This window comes from Pituophis catenifer, unplaced genomic scaffold, assembly GCF_029215685.1.
Source record: "Pituophis catenifer annectens isolate HBS135680 unplaced genomic scaffold, rPitCat1.0.hap2 SCAF_3, whole genome shotgun sequence".
NCBI classification, from domain to species: domain Eukaryota; kingdom Metazoa; phylum Chordata; class Lepidosauria; order Squamata; family Colubridae; genus Pituophis; species Pituophis catenifer.
In genome coordinates this window covers 158,269,096-158,282,969 of record NW_027256883.1, presented here as the reverse complement: position 1 = coordinate 158,282,969, position 13,874 = coordinate 158,269,096, and the positions used below count along the sequence as shown (strand labels likewise).

General features: G+C 37.5%; 1 protein-coding gene across 1 annotated transcript; it reads left to right on the top strand.

The window, feature by feature from the left end:
- Window positions 1-3,369: 3,369 nt before the first annotated feature.
- LOC139314076 (transmembrane protein 69-like) lies at window positions 3,370-10,656 on the top strand. Its single transcript, XM_070939597.1, has 3 exons — window positions 3,370-3,659; window positions 7,344-7,398; window positions 8,515-10,656. The coding sequence occupies exons 2-3, from the start codon at window positions 7,348-7,350 to the stop codon at window positions 9,229-9,231; spliced, it is 768 nt and encodes a 255-aa protein (XP_070795698.1). The 5' UTR covers window positions 3,370-3,659; window positions 7,344-7,347; the 3' UTR covers window positions 9,232-10,656.
- The last annotated feature ends 3,218 nt before the right edge of the window (window positions 10,657-13,874 follow it).

The window sequence follows — 13,874 nt, the reverse complement described above, 5'->3', positions numbered from 1 at the left end:
GTGTTATTGCTCGGTCGTGTGTCTATTCTCGCAGCACGGTTATCCGTGGATAACTCGGTTCATTGTCCAGGGCTCGCGTGACACTCTGAACCATAATAAACTAAGCGCATACCGGAAGGATTTGCACTGGTCGATTTAGTTTGGAACTAAATGAGCCATGGAAAACAGTATAATAAAAGTTTTTTTTTCCCCTGCAGTTCTCTATGTGCTTTCGATAAATCAAACTCAGATTAATTTTGCTCATTCAAAATTAACGAAATGTCTGTTACTTAAGAAAAACCTAGTAAAAAGTTTAATCCGTCTGTAGGTATTGTACCTAGAATGTTAAATAAAAGTAAGTTCCAGCATAGTACCCTTAATCATACTTTTTTAGCTGCGTTTGTCCCTGCTTGTTTGCCATCTTGTGCTTTTGTGTGTTTTGCATTGTTTCCTTGTTTTTAAATTTTTTAACAATTTGTAAATCTTCCAGAGTCACTGGGAATCAAGCATCAAAAACATTGAATTATTACCATAAAACTTGATGGTTAACTACTGGCTATGTTCATGCAGAAAGTTAGACTAATCAATTAGGACTTACAGTGGCCTGGTCATACAATTTATTAAATTTATGTGCTGCTCATGTCCCCTATAAAGTTGCATTGCAAGTGTTTGGTTTTAGTTTAGATGTTGTGGTTTGTATTGTGTAAAGACATCCTCATTTACTGAATGAGAAATGTTAGATCAACATGCCCTTGTAAATGGCCTTTTCCTGTGAATGAGTCAGACCTATATAAGATGTAGATCTCTCTTTTTTTAAAAAAAGCCACTAAAAGGTATGATCACAAATAGTTAGAAAAGCATGCCAAAGGAAAGCATTCTAGATTACCTGTTCTTCTAAATACATCCTCTATTTCTGAACTATTGTCATTAGACAACTGGATCATTTCTATTAAAAATAATTTAAAAGGAAGAGAAATATCAGACACCCCCCCCCCCCCCTCAGTCAGGGAATTTATTACTTCAAAGTGTAGGAAGTTAGCACCCACCCCTTTCCTGGAAGAGTGAAATATTTTAGGAAATATGAAAAAGGCAGAATATTATATTTCCCTGGATGAGAAATATGAGAAGCATATTTTACAGACAAAGCAGCTCCCACCTTCCTGCCCCCCACCCTTTGTCAATGGGCCATTAAGGCCTGGGCCAGTCTATTCTACATAACAAAGATCTGCCTCCTTCAGGCAGAGCCATAGTAGGAATTGCCAAAGATGGGATTAGCCCTCTACACAATAGCAGCAGAAACTCACCACATGTGACCTGGGAAGCACATGTGACCATCAGCCAGCAAGGCCCCCACCCCCTGGGAGTCTGACAACCAATCAGGATACTCTTTTGGGGCCCCAAGAAATGCAGAGCCAGAGAGAGCATAAAAACCCGAGGATTTACTGTATCTGCCCCTTTTCTGTTCAGGAACTCAAGCCATGTGATCCTGTCCACCATTAAACCATCTTTCCAAGCAGTCTCCATGTTTCCAGTGTCTGTTTTCCCCACTTGGAGCAGAACCTAGAAGGATGTTTCTTCCAACAAAAGTATGAACGGATCCATAAAAAACGGATAGCTTATAGCTAGCTTTTTATTTTTACAAGATAGCACTGTTGACAAACTATCTTTACAGGACATACTGAACCACAATCTTATGTAAGATTAGCAAATGTTAGCCCAGCCTGTGCAAATTCAGTCTGTATATGATTCAAAGCATTATGCAATACAGAATACCTAAGGAAACCAGAGTTAAATCTACTATAGATTAACCCATCAAATAAATAGTTAATGTGTTTTGCACAAACAACCAATGAGATTAGTTTACATCCAAGGTTGAATTGGATTAACCTGGTAAACTATCTCCTAAGTAACCATTTTTTCCAGCACATTTTTCTTTGATGCCAAATTGAAGTATGTCAAATAAGATAAAATTATACTTACAACAAAGGGAAAATGTTTAGTAAAAAGCAGGAGTATTTTATGGATAAGTAAAAGGAATATAATTTAATCAGAGATATGTGAAATATGCTGTTTTTGTTAATTTATATAGATTAAATGTTTTTACTATTTAAACTAATCATTTGGAGTGCCAAACAGTAAATGTTACTTAAAATTCTAGAAAATGAAAACATAACAACTACTGCCCTTTGGACTGAAATAACCTGCTTCTTTTTATTGTTCTCTCAAATAAAAGATCTTTCACACTTTCATATTCAGTGCAAATCTGGGTGAGATTGGAATGACAGTTTTGTCAGTGTGAAATCAGTCTCAGAAGCACACAAGAAAAGTTGTTAAACCATTGTAACTATAAATATTGTCCAAAATTGTCCATGTTCAAATCTACTGTCATCCATGAAAGCTTAATAAAATGGCTTTAGGTCTTATCTCAAGAGTTTTTATGGGGGTGGGGCATGTTTAGGAGAGAATGTTCTGTAAGCAATTTTTTTGCTCCTAGTTTTTGCATGGCCTTGTGTGGAAAAGCAGGATATAATTATAGCACATAAAAATATGTATTTGATGTGTTATAATTCAAGTTATCTTACAGTTATACAGTTATAACTGTATAACGTCGTGAGTTGAAGACGTGGCTCTTTCGTCAACTTAACTGATCCGTTATGGGTGTACATTGTTATAATTTTAAATTGTTTTAATTGGGTTGTTGATTTTAATTTTATTGTGATTTGTATTGGATATTGTTTTTGTAAGCCGCCCTGAGTCCCTCGGGAGAATGGCGGCATATAAATTGCAATAATAAAATAAAATAAAATAAAAATAAAGAATATACAGTGTAGCCCATAACTGACATTTTACATATCCTATGGATGCAATCAATGTAAAAAGTTCTGTATAAAGACATCCAAATAATAAAGAGTCCTGATAGATTGTCATTCTGGATTAAGTTACCTGTAAAGCGAAAATGGCCTTTTTTTTTTCCGTTGCATTTTAGTAAATTATTGTTATGTATTCCCAGTGCTGGTCATTTATAAACAAACCATGGTTGTGATTTCTGAGGTTGCATTTATCCAATTCATGCTGTAAACCATGATTATAGGAATCACGGCTTCGGGTCTTCTGCCTTCAGTGCCCCACCACAGTCAGCCGAATGCCGCATAACTTTTAGAATTAAAGAATCACGCAAACAAACAAACAAACAAAAAAGAGCAGTACTGAACCGTTCCAAAAGAGAAGAGCGGATACCTCTCGTGTTTCTTATACAAAGCAGGAACTGAAGGGAAGCCTCTGTTGCAGGCTGAGAGCCTATTGGTCTGACACGCGTACCCGGCGGACTTAAACGGGAGCAAAGGGAAGTGCCTTGCCTTTCAAGCGGATAATGGCTCGGGTTTTGTTGGGGGTCGGTTTGCATGTTACTAGAGTCATACTTAGCCCGGGGAGGGGGGGAAAAATAAGCTTCTGCATATTTCGTACAATATTGTAGGAAGCGCGTGGATTTTTATGCTTTAGAGTGTTTCTGACTTTCTGGGAATCCTGCTATACGAGGAGAGTCTGGAAAGCCATTTAGGAACGGGTTTCCCCTCCCCCTTTTTTTTTGCTGAAGCTAAATCAAATTTCGGGCTTTGGGTTCTCCTCTGAATATTCGCTTCTCTGTTAGCTCCTTCGGTTTTGCCTGCACGTAGTATATGGTGAGTATCTCCAGTCATGTAAAAGGTGGGGGGGGGGGGTGGTTAACGCACTCAAGTCAAGGAAAGGAATTTACTTTCGGTGTAATAACTGAGGGGAAAGCAAGAAGGATTTATCTTAAGTTTTAAAATGTATTCTTCAAATGGAAACAATTAAAAAAATAAATTAAGAGGCAGTTTGGTTTAGTGGTTAAGGCAGGGCCGGATTTAGATGAAAAGAGGCCCTAGGCTATTCCACTTATGAGGCTCTTTCACCAGTGGTGGGATTCAATTTTTTTAACAACAGGTTCTGTGTGCGTGGCTTAGTTGGGGGTGTGGCTTGGCAATCATGTGACTGGGTGGGCGTGGCTAGCTGGTCATGTGACTGTGTAGGTGTGGGTAGCTCATCATGTGACCGGGTGGGCGTGGCTATGTGCATAGGGACTACTCAGAGGGCTGAAAAAAGTCATTTCTGACTGGGCCTCGCACTTTTGACCGGTCCTCACACTTATGACCATCCTCACATTTATGCCCGTGCAGCTTTCTTAACAACCATGTCACTCGTTTCACAACTGCTTCTCTTCACCATGGTGACAAGATAGGGCAAAAACGTAAAATGTGAGGACAGTCGTAAGTTCGAGGACTGGTCAAAAGTGCGAGGACCAGTCAGAAATAACTTTTTCAGCCCTCTGAGGAGTCCATATGCATAAAAGGATACAGCAATAGAGAGGGATGAAGGAAGGGAAGGGAAATTAGAGTAGGAGTGAGGGTAAGAGAGGAGGGAAGAGAGAAGGAGAAGGAGAAAGGAAGAGGAAGTAGGGAGGAGAAGAAGAGGGGGAGGAAGAGAAAGTAAGAAGGAAAGAAAAGAGAGAGGTGGTAGGTTTGAGGAGAAAAATTGCTGTACAATAAAAAAGATGAAAGGGAAGAAAGCCAGCCCCAAACAAATATAAAGATATTAAGATAAAGAATGAATTGTTAAACTTTAAAGAATAAAAGAGAACAAATATGAATAAATAACAATAATTAGAAACACACATACAAACATACAATGTATTTTCTTTGAACAGAGTATTTGGCCGGTTCACAAATTTAAAAAGTGTTTAGTCATTTCAATTAAATTTACAATTTCTATATTTCCTTTTTGCCATATTTATTCCTCATCTATTTTTGTAAAAAAACAATATTACCCTTCATCCTCATCTCTAATCTTAATCAAATTCAATTTTTCCCTTCTATTCTATATTATACCCTTTCCCATTGTCATCTATTTTATATCCATCCTCACATTGGTTAATTATGTAATATTAGTTGTTTAATATAAATTCAACATTTTAATATAAATCAATTAGTTATATAACTACCTTTTTTGTATATTAATCAATATGAACATGAATATTCCAATTATTTCCATGCAATCCAATTTCTTACAAATCAATTAATTATATTTACCAATAATAATAAACCAAATAATTTCCCCCATATATTCCTCCAAACCACAACTTAACCATTTCTGCTTTCAGAAATATACAATTAATAGTATCTCAATTATTACAATTCCCTAGTTAAATAGAGCTTTTTTTCTTTTGTGTTTTAAAATCCTGAACTCTCCTCTTTTCCCCTAAATTTCCCATTGTTTGCACCAACTTTTTTGGTGAGGAAAAAGAAAAGAATTCTGCCTGCCTAATTTTCCAACCTTGCAGCAATAGCAAAGCAGTTTCACTTTCGTTTCTCCGCATAGCTAGGGGGAAAAAAATCAGCACTCTTTGCAAGGAAGCAGAAGATCCCTGAGCAAAATAGCTGAGACAAATCAGCTGAGAGCCGGGAGGCCAATTAGCCTATGCTGGAGCTCCGTGGGCCAATAAAATTACAAAAAAACCACAGAGCCCTTTGTTAAATTGCTGGCTCCCCCGCCCCTCGCCCACCACTATTTATTGGCAATAAATAGTGGTGCGGAGGGGCGGGGCAAGCCAGCAATTTAACAAAGGGTTCGGCTGCACCACTGGCTCTAGGGCGGCCCTTTGAAGCCCTGCGGCAAGAATTTGAAATTTTTTTTTTCCTCTAGCCATCGGAGGCAGCAATAGATGGGGAGTGGGCGGGGTAAGCGAACGGCCGGCGATCCAATAGAGCAGAGAGTGAGGGTGAGTGAAGGCGTGGAAGCTGCTTTCTCCATCCTGCTCTCTTGCGTCCGGAGCCCACGTGGATCCCAGGCAGCGGAACTCAGGCTAGGGAAGGGGTGGGCAATTGTGGCTCTTTTACAACCGGTGGCCTTCAACTCCCAGAATTCCTGAGAGAGCCAAGCTGTCTCAGGAATTCTGGAAGTTGAAGTCCACCGGTTGTAAAAGAGCCACAATTGCCTACCCCTGGCTACGGTAGGCTGGCACCGCGCGGGTGGGAGGCGAGGGGCGGGCGAGCCAGCAATTTAACAAAGGGTTCGGCCGAACCCCCTAGAACCCCCAGAATCCCACCACTGTGTAGGCCCCTCTTGATCTTGAGGCCCTAGGCTGAAGCCTAGTTAGCCTATAGGAAAATCCGGCCCTGGGTTAAGGTGTTGACCTAGAAACCAGGAGACGCTGAGTTCTAGCCCTGCCTTAGGCTTGAAAGCTGGCTGTGTGACTTTGATTTGACCAACTACCGGTAAATAAGGTGGCTTCTCACATCCCTAGATATTGTCTACTGTATTTCTCTGGGTGGACATGATAAAACTACAGTATTTCCCCAGAACGTGAGGCTGGATTTTTTTTTCTTTTTCTCCAGAATATGAGAGACTGAAATTATCCTTAGCAATAGAGATTATGCTTGAGGCCAGAAGCATGCCAACTTGCTTAATTTAAAATGATCAAAATAAAAATAGTATGAAATCAGGTGAGAATGGAGTCTTGTTAACATCAAAAGAGAAGTCTGTGAGTGCCGTATTGGGGACTTTTAAGGCGAGTTTGTGACTGAATGTGTCCTGCAAAGATAGGGTTGACATCTGATTATTTGTGTGAAGTCAGACAACTGGGGTAATTCAGTAACCCATGATTACTTAACTATAGGTTACAGTGTGTACTGAGGTGATTTAAATGCATACTTCTATTTCAAATACTGCTAGTATAATGAATTCCTGTGCCATTAAATTAATTTAGGGAACTCTCATTTCCATCTTGGAAAAGGTAAGTGCTGTCAGATCTGATTGATACTCAGATAAGAGACTATCAGGAAATTCCTTGTTTGGCAACCAGACTGGACAGTTGAACAAATATTTTGGAAGGCCAAAAAACCCACACAGCTCTATCTCATGATTAGGAACTGAACTTAATTTGAAGGCATATTCGCCTTCTATTCTTACAACTCAGATAATATTCCATAGAAGAATATACAGCGAAACCTATCGTAAGCAAAGGGATACTGGGGATACATAGCACATAACACAGTATAATATTGTTATTGTTTATATGTTGTACAATGTTGGATTGATATCTAGTATTAGACTGATAGTTAAAGCTAATTATATCATGACATCATCGTTATGTTTTTTAACAGCTTTAGCTGATAGGCTCCCTGGAATTGACTTTCCAGTTATGACTCTATATTTTAGATATATCTTTCCTAATTTATACTTCATCAAGATTGTTTCAATGTAGTATATTTTATTGAAGTGGAAAATATCACCCAATATTTATGCATGATACTCTAAGGTTAACCATCTAACCTTTTCTGTCTTTTAAGGTCTATGAAAATGTTCCGTTTTATACAACAATGTGGTTTCCAAATTCCTTCCAAGGTAAAATTCTCCCAGATAATTGAATTGGAATTTATTTTAGATTTTTTAAAAAAGAGAACAACTTCTATTACATGCTGGGATAAAAGAAGATAGTCCTAATAATCCTTTGTCTTCCAAGAGAGATGTCAATAATAGTTTTGTAGCTTTTGTGAAATACGAAAATCTCCCGAAATATTTAATGTGTGCAGTTACTATGGTTCTTTTACATGTTAAAAGAGATTAAGTTTTAAATCAGATTCTCTTAAAAATTCTATTTTTATCAGAATGAAGGCATAAAATCAACATATTCTACATTTATTAATAGTACTAAAATATATATTCCCCCAGAGATTAGAATGGCCCCCACTCTAATACTCTTCCGGAAGGCACTGAAGACCTGGTTCTGCCAGTGGCCCTGGGGAACCCAGAGTGGGATGGAGCCCATTAAATGGCTCATGTGACCTGCTGTTGCCACGGTGGGAGGTGGGGGGGAAAATTTGTTATATTGTACTATATTAATTTATTTGATTCTTTTTGTTAGTTTTTATTGTTTTAAATGTGGTTTTATATTCTGTAAACCGCCTTGAGTCGCCATGGGCGAATAGGTGGCAATATATATTCAATAAATAAATATGGTATATAATATATGCAGTAATTTATGAATAGAAAGAATAGAATAGAAAGAATAGAAAGAAAAATAATTTTCCACTATAAATGTAGGTATTAGGAAATATTCAATTCGTGCATTCCAAATACAGTGAAGACATAGACCTTATATGTTCTCTGGAAAGATACTAGAAATGTGGAAAATATTTTGAATTTGAAAAAGTCTTTTATTTGAACAGCATCCAAACACTTCCTGTGAATGAAATCATTTGAATCTTTTATCACCTTTTTTTTTGCTGTCAGTCATTTTAAGCATTAGTAAATTGTATGTGAATTCCTGAGGATGCATGTCTTGAATGGAAATCTCTTGCAGATCCCAAATAAGAGTGGGTTATATAGTATCATAAAGACAAAAACTAACGTTTTTATATGATTTTGGAATTAGGTAAAAAAATAAGTTTGAGGCAAAATGTGTAGCGGTTGCAGGTTTAAACTCATACATTTCAGTGACATGCATGTTTATATTTCCAGTTGCAGAGAACTCGCCTTCAAAGGTTTCTGCAGCCTAGGAATAACCCTTGCAGTTTTCCTCTTGAATACCGTCAGAGTTTCCTGTCAAAATTACAACTATCTAAAAAGGCATCTTTGTGTACAACTAAGATCCAGGGATTTCATTCCTCTGCTTGTAGCTGGAACAGAAAAAGGCCTTCAGAACCTACATCTGATGAGCAGGATACTCGACTATTTGACTTGACATCACTCAAGGACTCTCCAAAGCCTGCCATTTATGTAGCAGCTTCAGTATTATTTCCATTTGTTTCAGTGCCATTAGTAATGGCTATCCAACAAGCCTCCTACCCTGAGTTGGCATTTGCTGAAATTACATATGCTGCCTCTATATTGTCTTTCCTAGGAGGGATCAGGTGGGGATTTACTCTTCCAGAAGGAAGTCCTGCAAAACCTGACTGGCGTAATTTGGGTAACAGTATAGTTCCTCCTTTAATAGCCTGGATTACTTTGCTTTGTAAAGATCTCACTACAGCTGGAGTCATGGTTATCATAGGTTTAATGATAGCCCTGAATAATGACTTGGTCCTTCTTCCCACCTATCCCAACTGGTTTAAAGCCTTGTTAGTAATTTTAACTCTAGTGGCTGCGTTTTCTACATTTGTCACAATAATTTATTTGAATGTCTATCCTGAAAGATATCTAAGTTTTAAATTTGGGGAAACAGAAGATTCTAAGTAAACACACACAAAATGCAGAACCTTGTGGGAGAAACAGAATACAGAATGGAAACAATATTCCCAATGCATGAAATTAATTTAGAAAATTATTGGAACAGAAAATAATAAATGAATTATCGAATTCATTAAATTTACAACACTAGCCATAGAGAAGCAAATTAGAAGCCCTGAGTCCTTTCGGAGATAGGGCGGCATACAAGTTCAAATAAATAAATAAATGAATGAATGAATGAATGAATGAATGAATGAATGAATAAATAAGAAAGGAGGGTAGGTGCTGAACACTGATGGATGGTTTTTAGATTACTTGGTTTTCATTTTTATGGCTTTAGTAGAATTTAGTTCTCTCGATTTTTTATCAAATTTGGTACAAATATGAACCAATTCACAGCATTATTCTTGAAAATTAATTCTAGGTAGGTCAGTACCAGGGTCATTTGAAGCATGTAGAGCAATGCTTCACTTAAAACCTGGCAGCACATCCTCTTGAAGGCTCAGCGCAGCCGTTTTAATGGTTTTCCCATTCTGTCTGAATGTGTGTGTGCATGCATGCAATGAATATTTCTTCTGGGATTGGTGCTGAAGTTTTATTACTAACAAATTGTAATAAAAGTAAGATAACTTTGAGGAAATTGGATATCAAACAATGATTGTTTCAGTGATTTGAAAGAACAATTCTGGGCCAAAGATATTTGGGTAATATGTTCTAAATATTTAGATATAAAACTATAGATCTACTGCTACCAACAGACAATATATCATCTTTTACATTAAGCAGTTTTTAGAAGTTTTAACTTCTTGTGCTAAGTGTTGGATTGCTATTTGCTGAATTAACAAGAAAACCCAGTATAAACAATTCCTTTTTTTATAAAAAAAAATTATGAGAAAGATTTAAGAATACACTTGAGGCTTAAAAGTAAAATCAATTTAACTGTGCCACACTGTTGATCAAAACCTTATGCTAGTCTGACACTGTAATAAAGTATTCTTTCTCTCTCTCTCAAAATTTTCATTATTTTTTTTTATTTTAGTTGTCTAGTGCTGAGTTTCCATAATGGCATAAGGTACAGTGGAGACATTTGTTATATTTGGATTGAAAATAACTAGAATTTCCATTGTGCTGGACTTGTAATAGGACAAATGTCATTTAAGACTGGATAAGTATATCATGAAATTAAATTCTACTTTCTTACAATCAAGTAACAAGTTTTTATAAAGAGAAGTATGATTTTGTTAAGAGAAAAATCTGTTCGTTTTAGCAGAAGCCTTCTAAAGTCTCAAGTTCTATTAAGAATCAGGCCAAATAGAGGCAAGGGTTAAATATAAAGCCTTTCTAATAATTTATTCTAAATTGTAGAGCAAAGTTCATGATAGGTAGAAGGAGAGGAAGAATATGTTATTAAAATTGGTTACAACCCACTGTTTTCTTCTGGATGTATCCACATTCACTGCTCCGTTAGGGTGAGAGTCAACCTTGTTTTCCATCAGTTGGCATAAATATTGATGTATATTTTGTGAACAGTGTGGAGTCCCTGCTGGTCTAAATAGCAGACAGTGTTTCAGTTAGAATGTACACCACCTCTCAGGTATAGGCTTTAGAATATATGTTTGGGATATTCCCTCAGCTCCTGCCCTCTTAATACAAAAAAGGTATTGCTCATTCAGAGGACAAAGGGAAATTTTTGGGAAGACAGAGCAAAGAATATTGGTACGCAAGACAGAAAAACAAGTGGACTGCACCATCTTCACAACAACTGATACATGGGCAGGAATTACCACAAGATGGAGTGCCAAGGTCACAAAAGCAGAGGATTTTGCTTCTGGGTTCAGCTTATCTCCCTAAGGAATAGATAACTACTCTAGTTAGGCATTGCGTTGTTTTAATTTCTTTTACTTATGTTAGAGACTATATTCTTATTTCTATAAATGTAGAGCATTTTGTGTAATTTTTGGCTAGAAATTACTTATTTCTCAGATGACATCATCTTTTTGAGATAACTTATTATAGCTGGCCAGCACCATCTTGTGGTCTGCTGAGAGCGTTACATGTTTTCTTAAAAATAGAACTTCCTGTATCTCAGTGGTTCTCAACCTTCCTAATGCTGCGACCCTTTAATACAGTTCCTCATGTTGTGGTGACCCCCAACCAGGGGTGGCTTGGAGGTCATGTGACCCAGTGGGCGTGGCTAGCTGGTCATGTGACCGGGTGGCCATGGCTATGTGTATAGGGACTACTCAGAGGGCTGAAAAAAAGTCATTTCTGACAGGTCCTCGCACTTTTGACTGGTCCTCACACTTATGACCATCCTCACATTTATGCCCGTGCAGCATTCTTAACAACCATGTCACTCATTTCACAACTGCTTCTCTTCACCATGATGACAAGATAGGGCAAAAATGTAAAATGTGAGGACAGTCGTAAGTTCGAGGACAGGTCAAAAGTGCGAGGACCAGTCAAAAATAACTTTTTCAGCCCTCTGAGTAGTCCATATGCATAAAAGGATACAGTAATTGAGAGGGATGAAGGAAGGGAAGGGAAATTAGAGTAGGAGTGACGGTTAAGAGAGGGAGGAAGAGAGGAGGAGAAGGAGAAAGGAAGAGGAAGTAGGGAGGAGAAGAAGAGGGGGGGAAGAGAAAGTAAGAAGGAAAGAAAAGAGAGGTGGTAGGTTTGAGGAGAAAGATTGCTGTACAATAAAAAAGATGAAAGGGAAGAAAGCCAACCCCAAACAAATATAAAGATATTAAGATAAAGAATGAATTGTTAAACTTTAAAGAATAAAAGAGAACAAATATGAATAAATAGCAATAATTAGAAACACACATACATACAATGTATTTTCTTTGAACAGAATATTTGGCTGGTTCACAAATTTAAACAGTGTTTAGTCATTTCAATTAAATTTACAATTTCTATATTTCCTTTTTGCCATATTTATTCCTCATCTATTTTTTTAAAAAAACAATATTACCCTTCATCCTCATCTCTAATCGTAATCAAATTCAATTTTTCCCTTCTATTCTATTTTATACCCCTTCCCATTGTCATCTATTTTTATATCCATCCTCACATTGGTTAATTATGTAATTATGTAATACAGTTGTTTAATACAAATTCAACATTTTAATATAAATCAATTAGTTATATAACTATCTTTTTTGTATATTAATCAATATGAACATGAATATTCCAATTATTTCCATGCAATCCAATTTCTTACAAATCAATTAATTATACTTACCAATAATAATAAACCAAATAATTTCCCCCATATATTCCTCCAAACCACAACTTAACCATTTCTGCTTTCAACACAGTATACAATTAATAATATCTCAATTATTACAATTCCCTAGTTAAAAAGAGCTTTTTTTTCTTTTGTGTTTTAAAATCTTGAACTCTCCTCTTTTGCCCTAAATAATTTTCCATTGTTTGCACTTACCTTTTTTGGTGAGGAAAAGGAAAATAAATCTGCTGCCTAATTTTCCAACGTTGCAAGCAAACCGCAAAGCCAACAGCCTGTTTTACTTTCAGTTTCGTTTTGAGCTTGGTTTGCACAAAGAGGAAAAAAAAACTGAGCAATTTAGCAAGAGCAGAGCCCTGTGCAAATCAGCTGAGAGGGGGAAGCCGAGCTAATTAACGTAGGGCGGCCCTTTGAAGCCCCGCGGCAAGAGTTTAAACAGGTTTTTTCCCTCTAGCCATCAGCGGGGATTCAGGAGGCAGCCGGGAACCAGGAGGCAGAATGAAAAATCGGGACTTTTTTAAAACGCCGCGGGACGCAGGACAAATTGCTCAAAAGCGGGACTGTCCCGCCAAAAGCGGGACGTCTGGTCACCTTACTCTAGGAGTCTCTGGAAGCTGGGGACAGGTAAAAAAGTCACTTCCTGTCCCACCGGGAGTGGGGAAATGGGCCTTTTCAGCCTCCATAGGGCCTCCAAGGGAGTGGGAAAGGCTGTTTTCGTCGTTCCCAGATACACAGAGAGGATCTGGAGCCAGGTAAGAAAGAAAAACGGGCCTTCCCCATCCACCCCCAGGCCCTCCAGAGGCAGGAAACAGCCTGTTTCCCTACTTCTGGTGGGCCCAGGAGGCCCGAAAATCAGCTGGCTGGCGTGCGCATGCGCCCCAGAGCTGAGCTGGTGTGCCCACTAATATGGCTCCGTGTGCCACCTGTGGCACGCGTGCCATAGGTTCGCCATCATGGTTCTAGAGAAAAAAATGGATCGTGAATATTGAATATCTATTGAAGTGCTGAAACTCTCATGCCTCGTATCACTGCATTTGCTAAAATTCTCATTTCTATAATACCTTTGTTTTGAATTTGATAAATTACATTTTCTATCAACTTATCTTTTTAATCTAGATGATTCTTCTTTCTCTTGATAATTCTATTCCAAATTGTTTAAGAAGCATATTTAATATTTTGAAGACACAAAAGCGGCCAAGTTTAACAAGGGCAATTATTAACCTGTGTTCCTGTTCGGTGTTTCTCATGTTCTTGAAACAACAAATCTTGTATTAATTTAAACAAAATAATTGCATTCCAAAGTCTATATTTGGAATAAATATAAAATTTGAATATTGTATATTTCTATCGTAAATCACAAGACTAACAGCTACCACTCTGGTTTTATTTTTAACATTCCTTT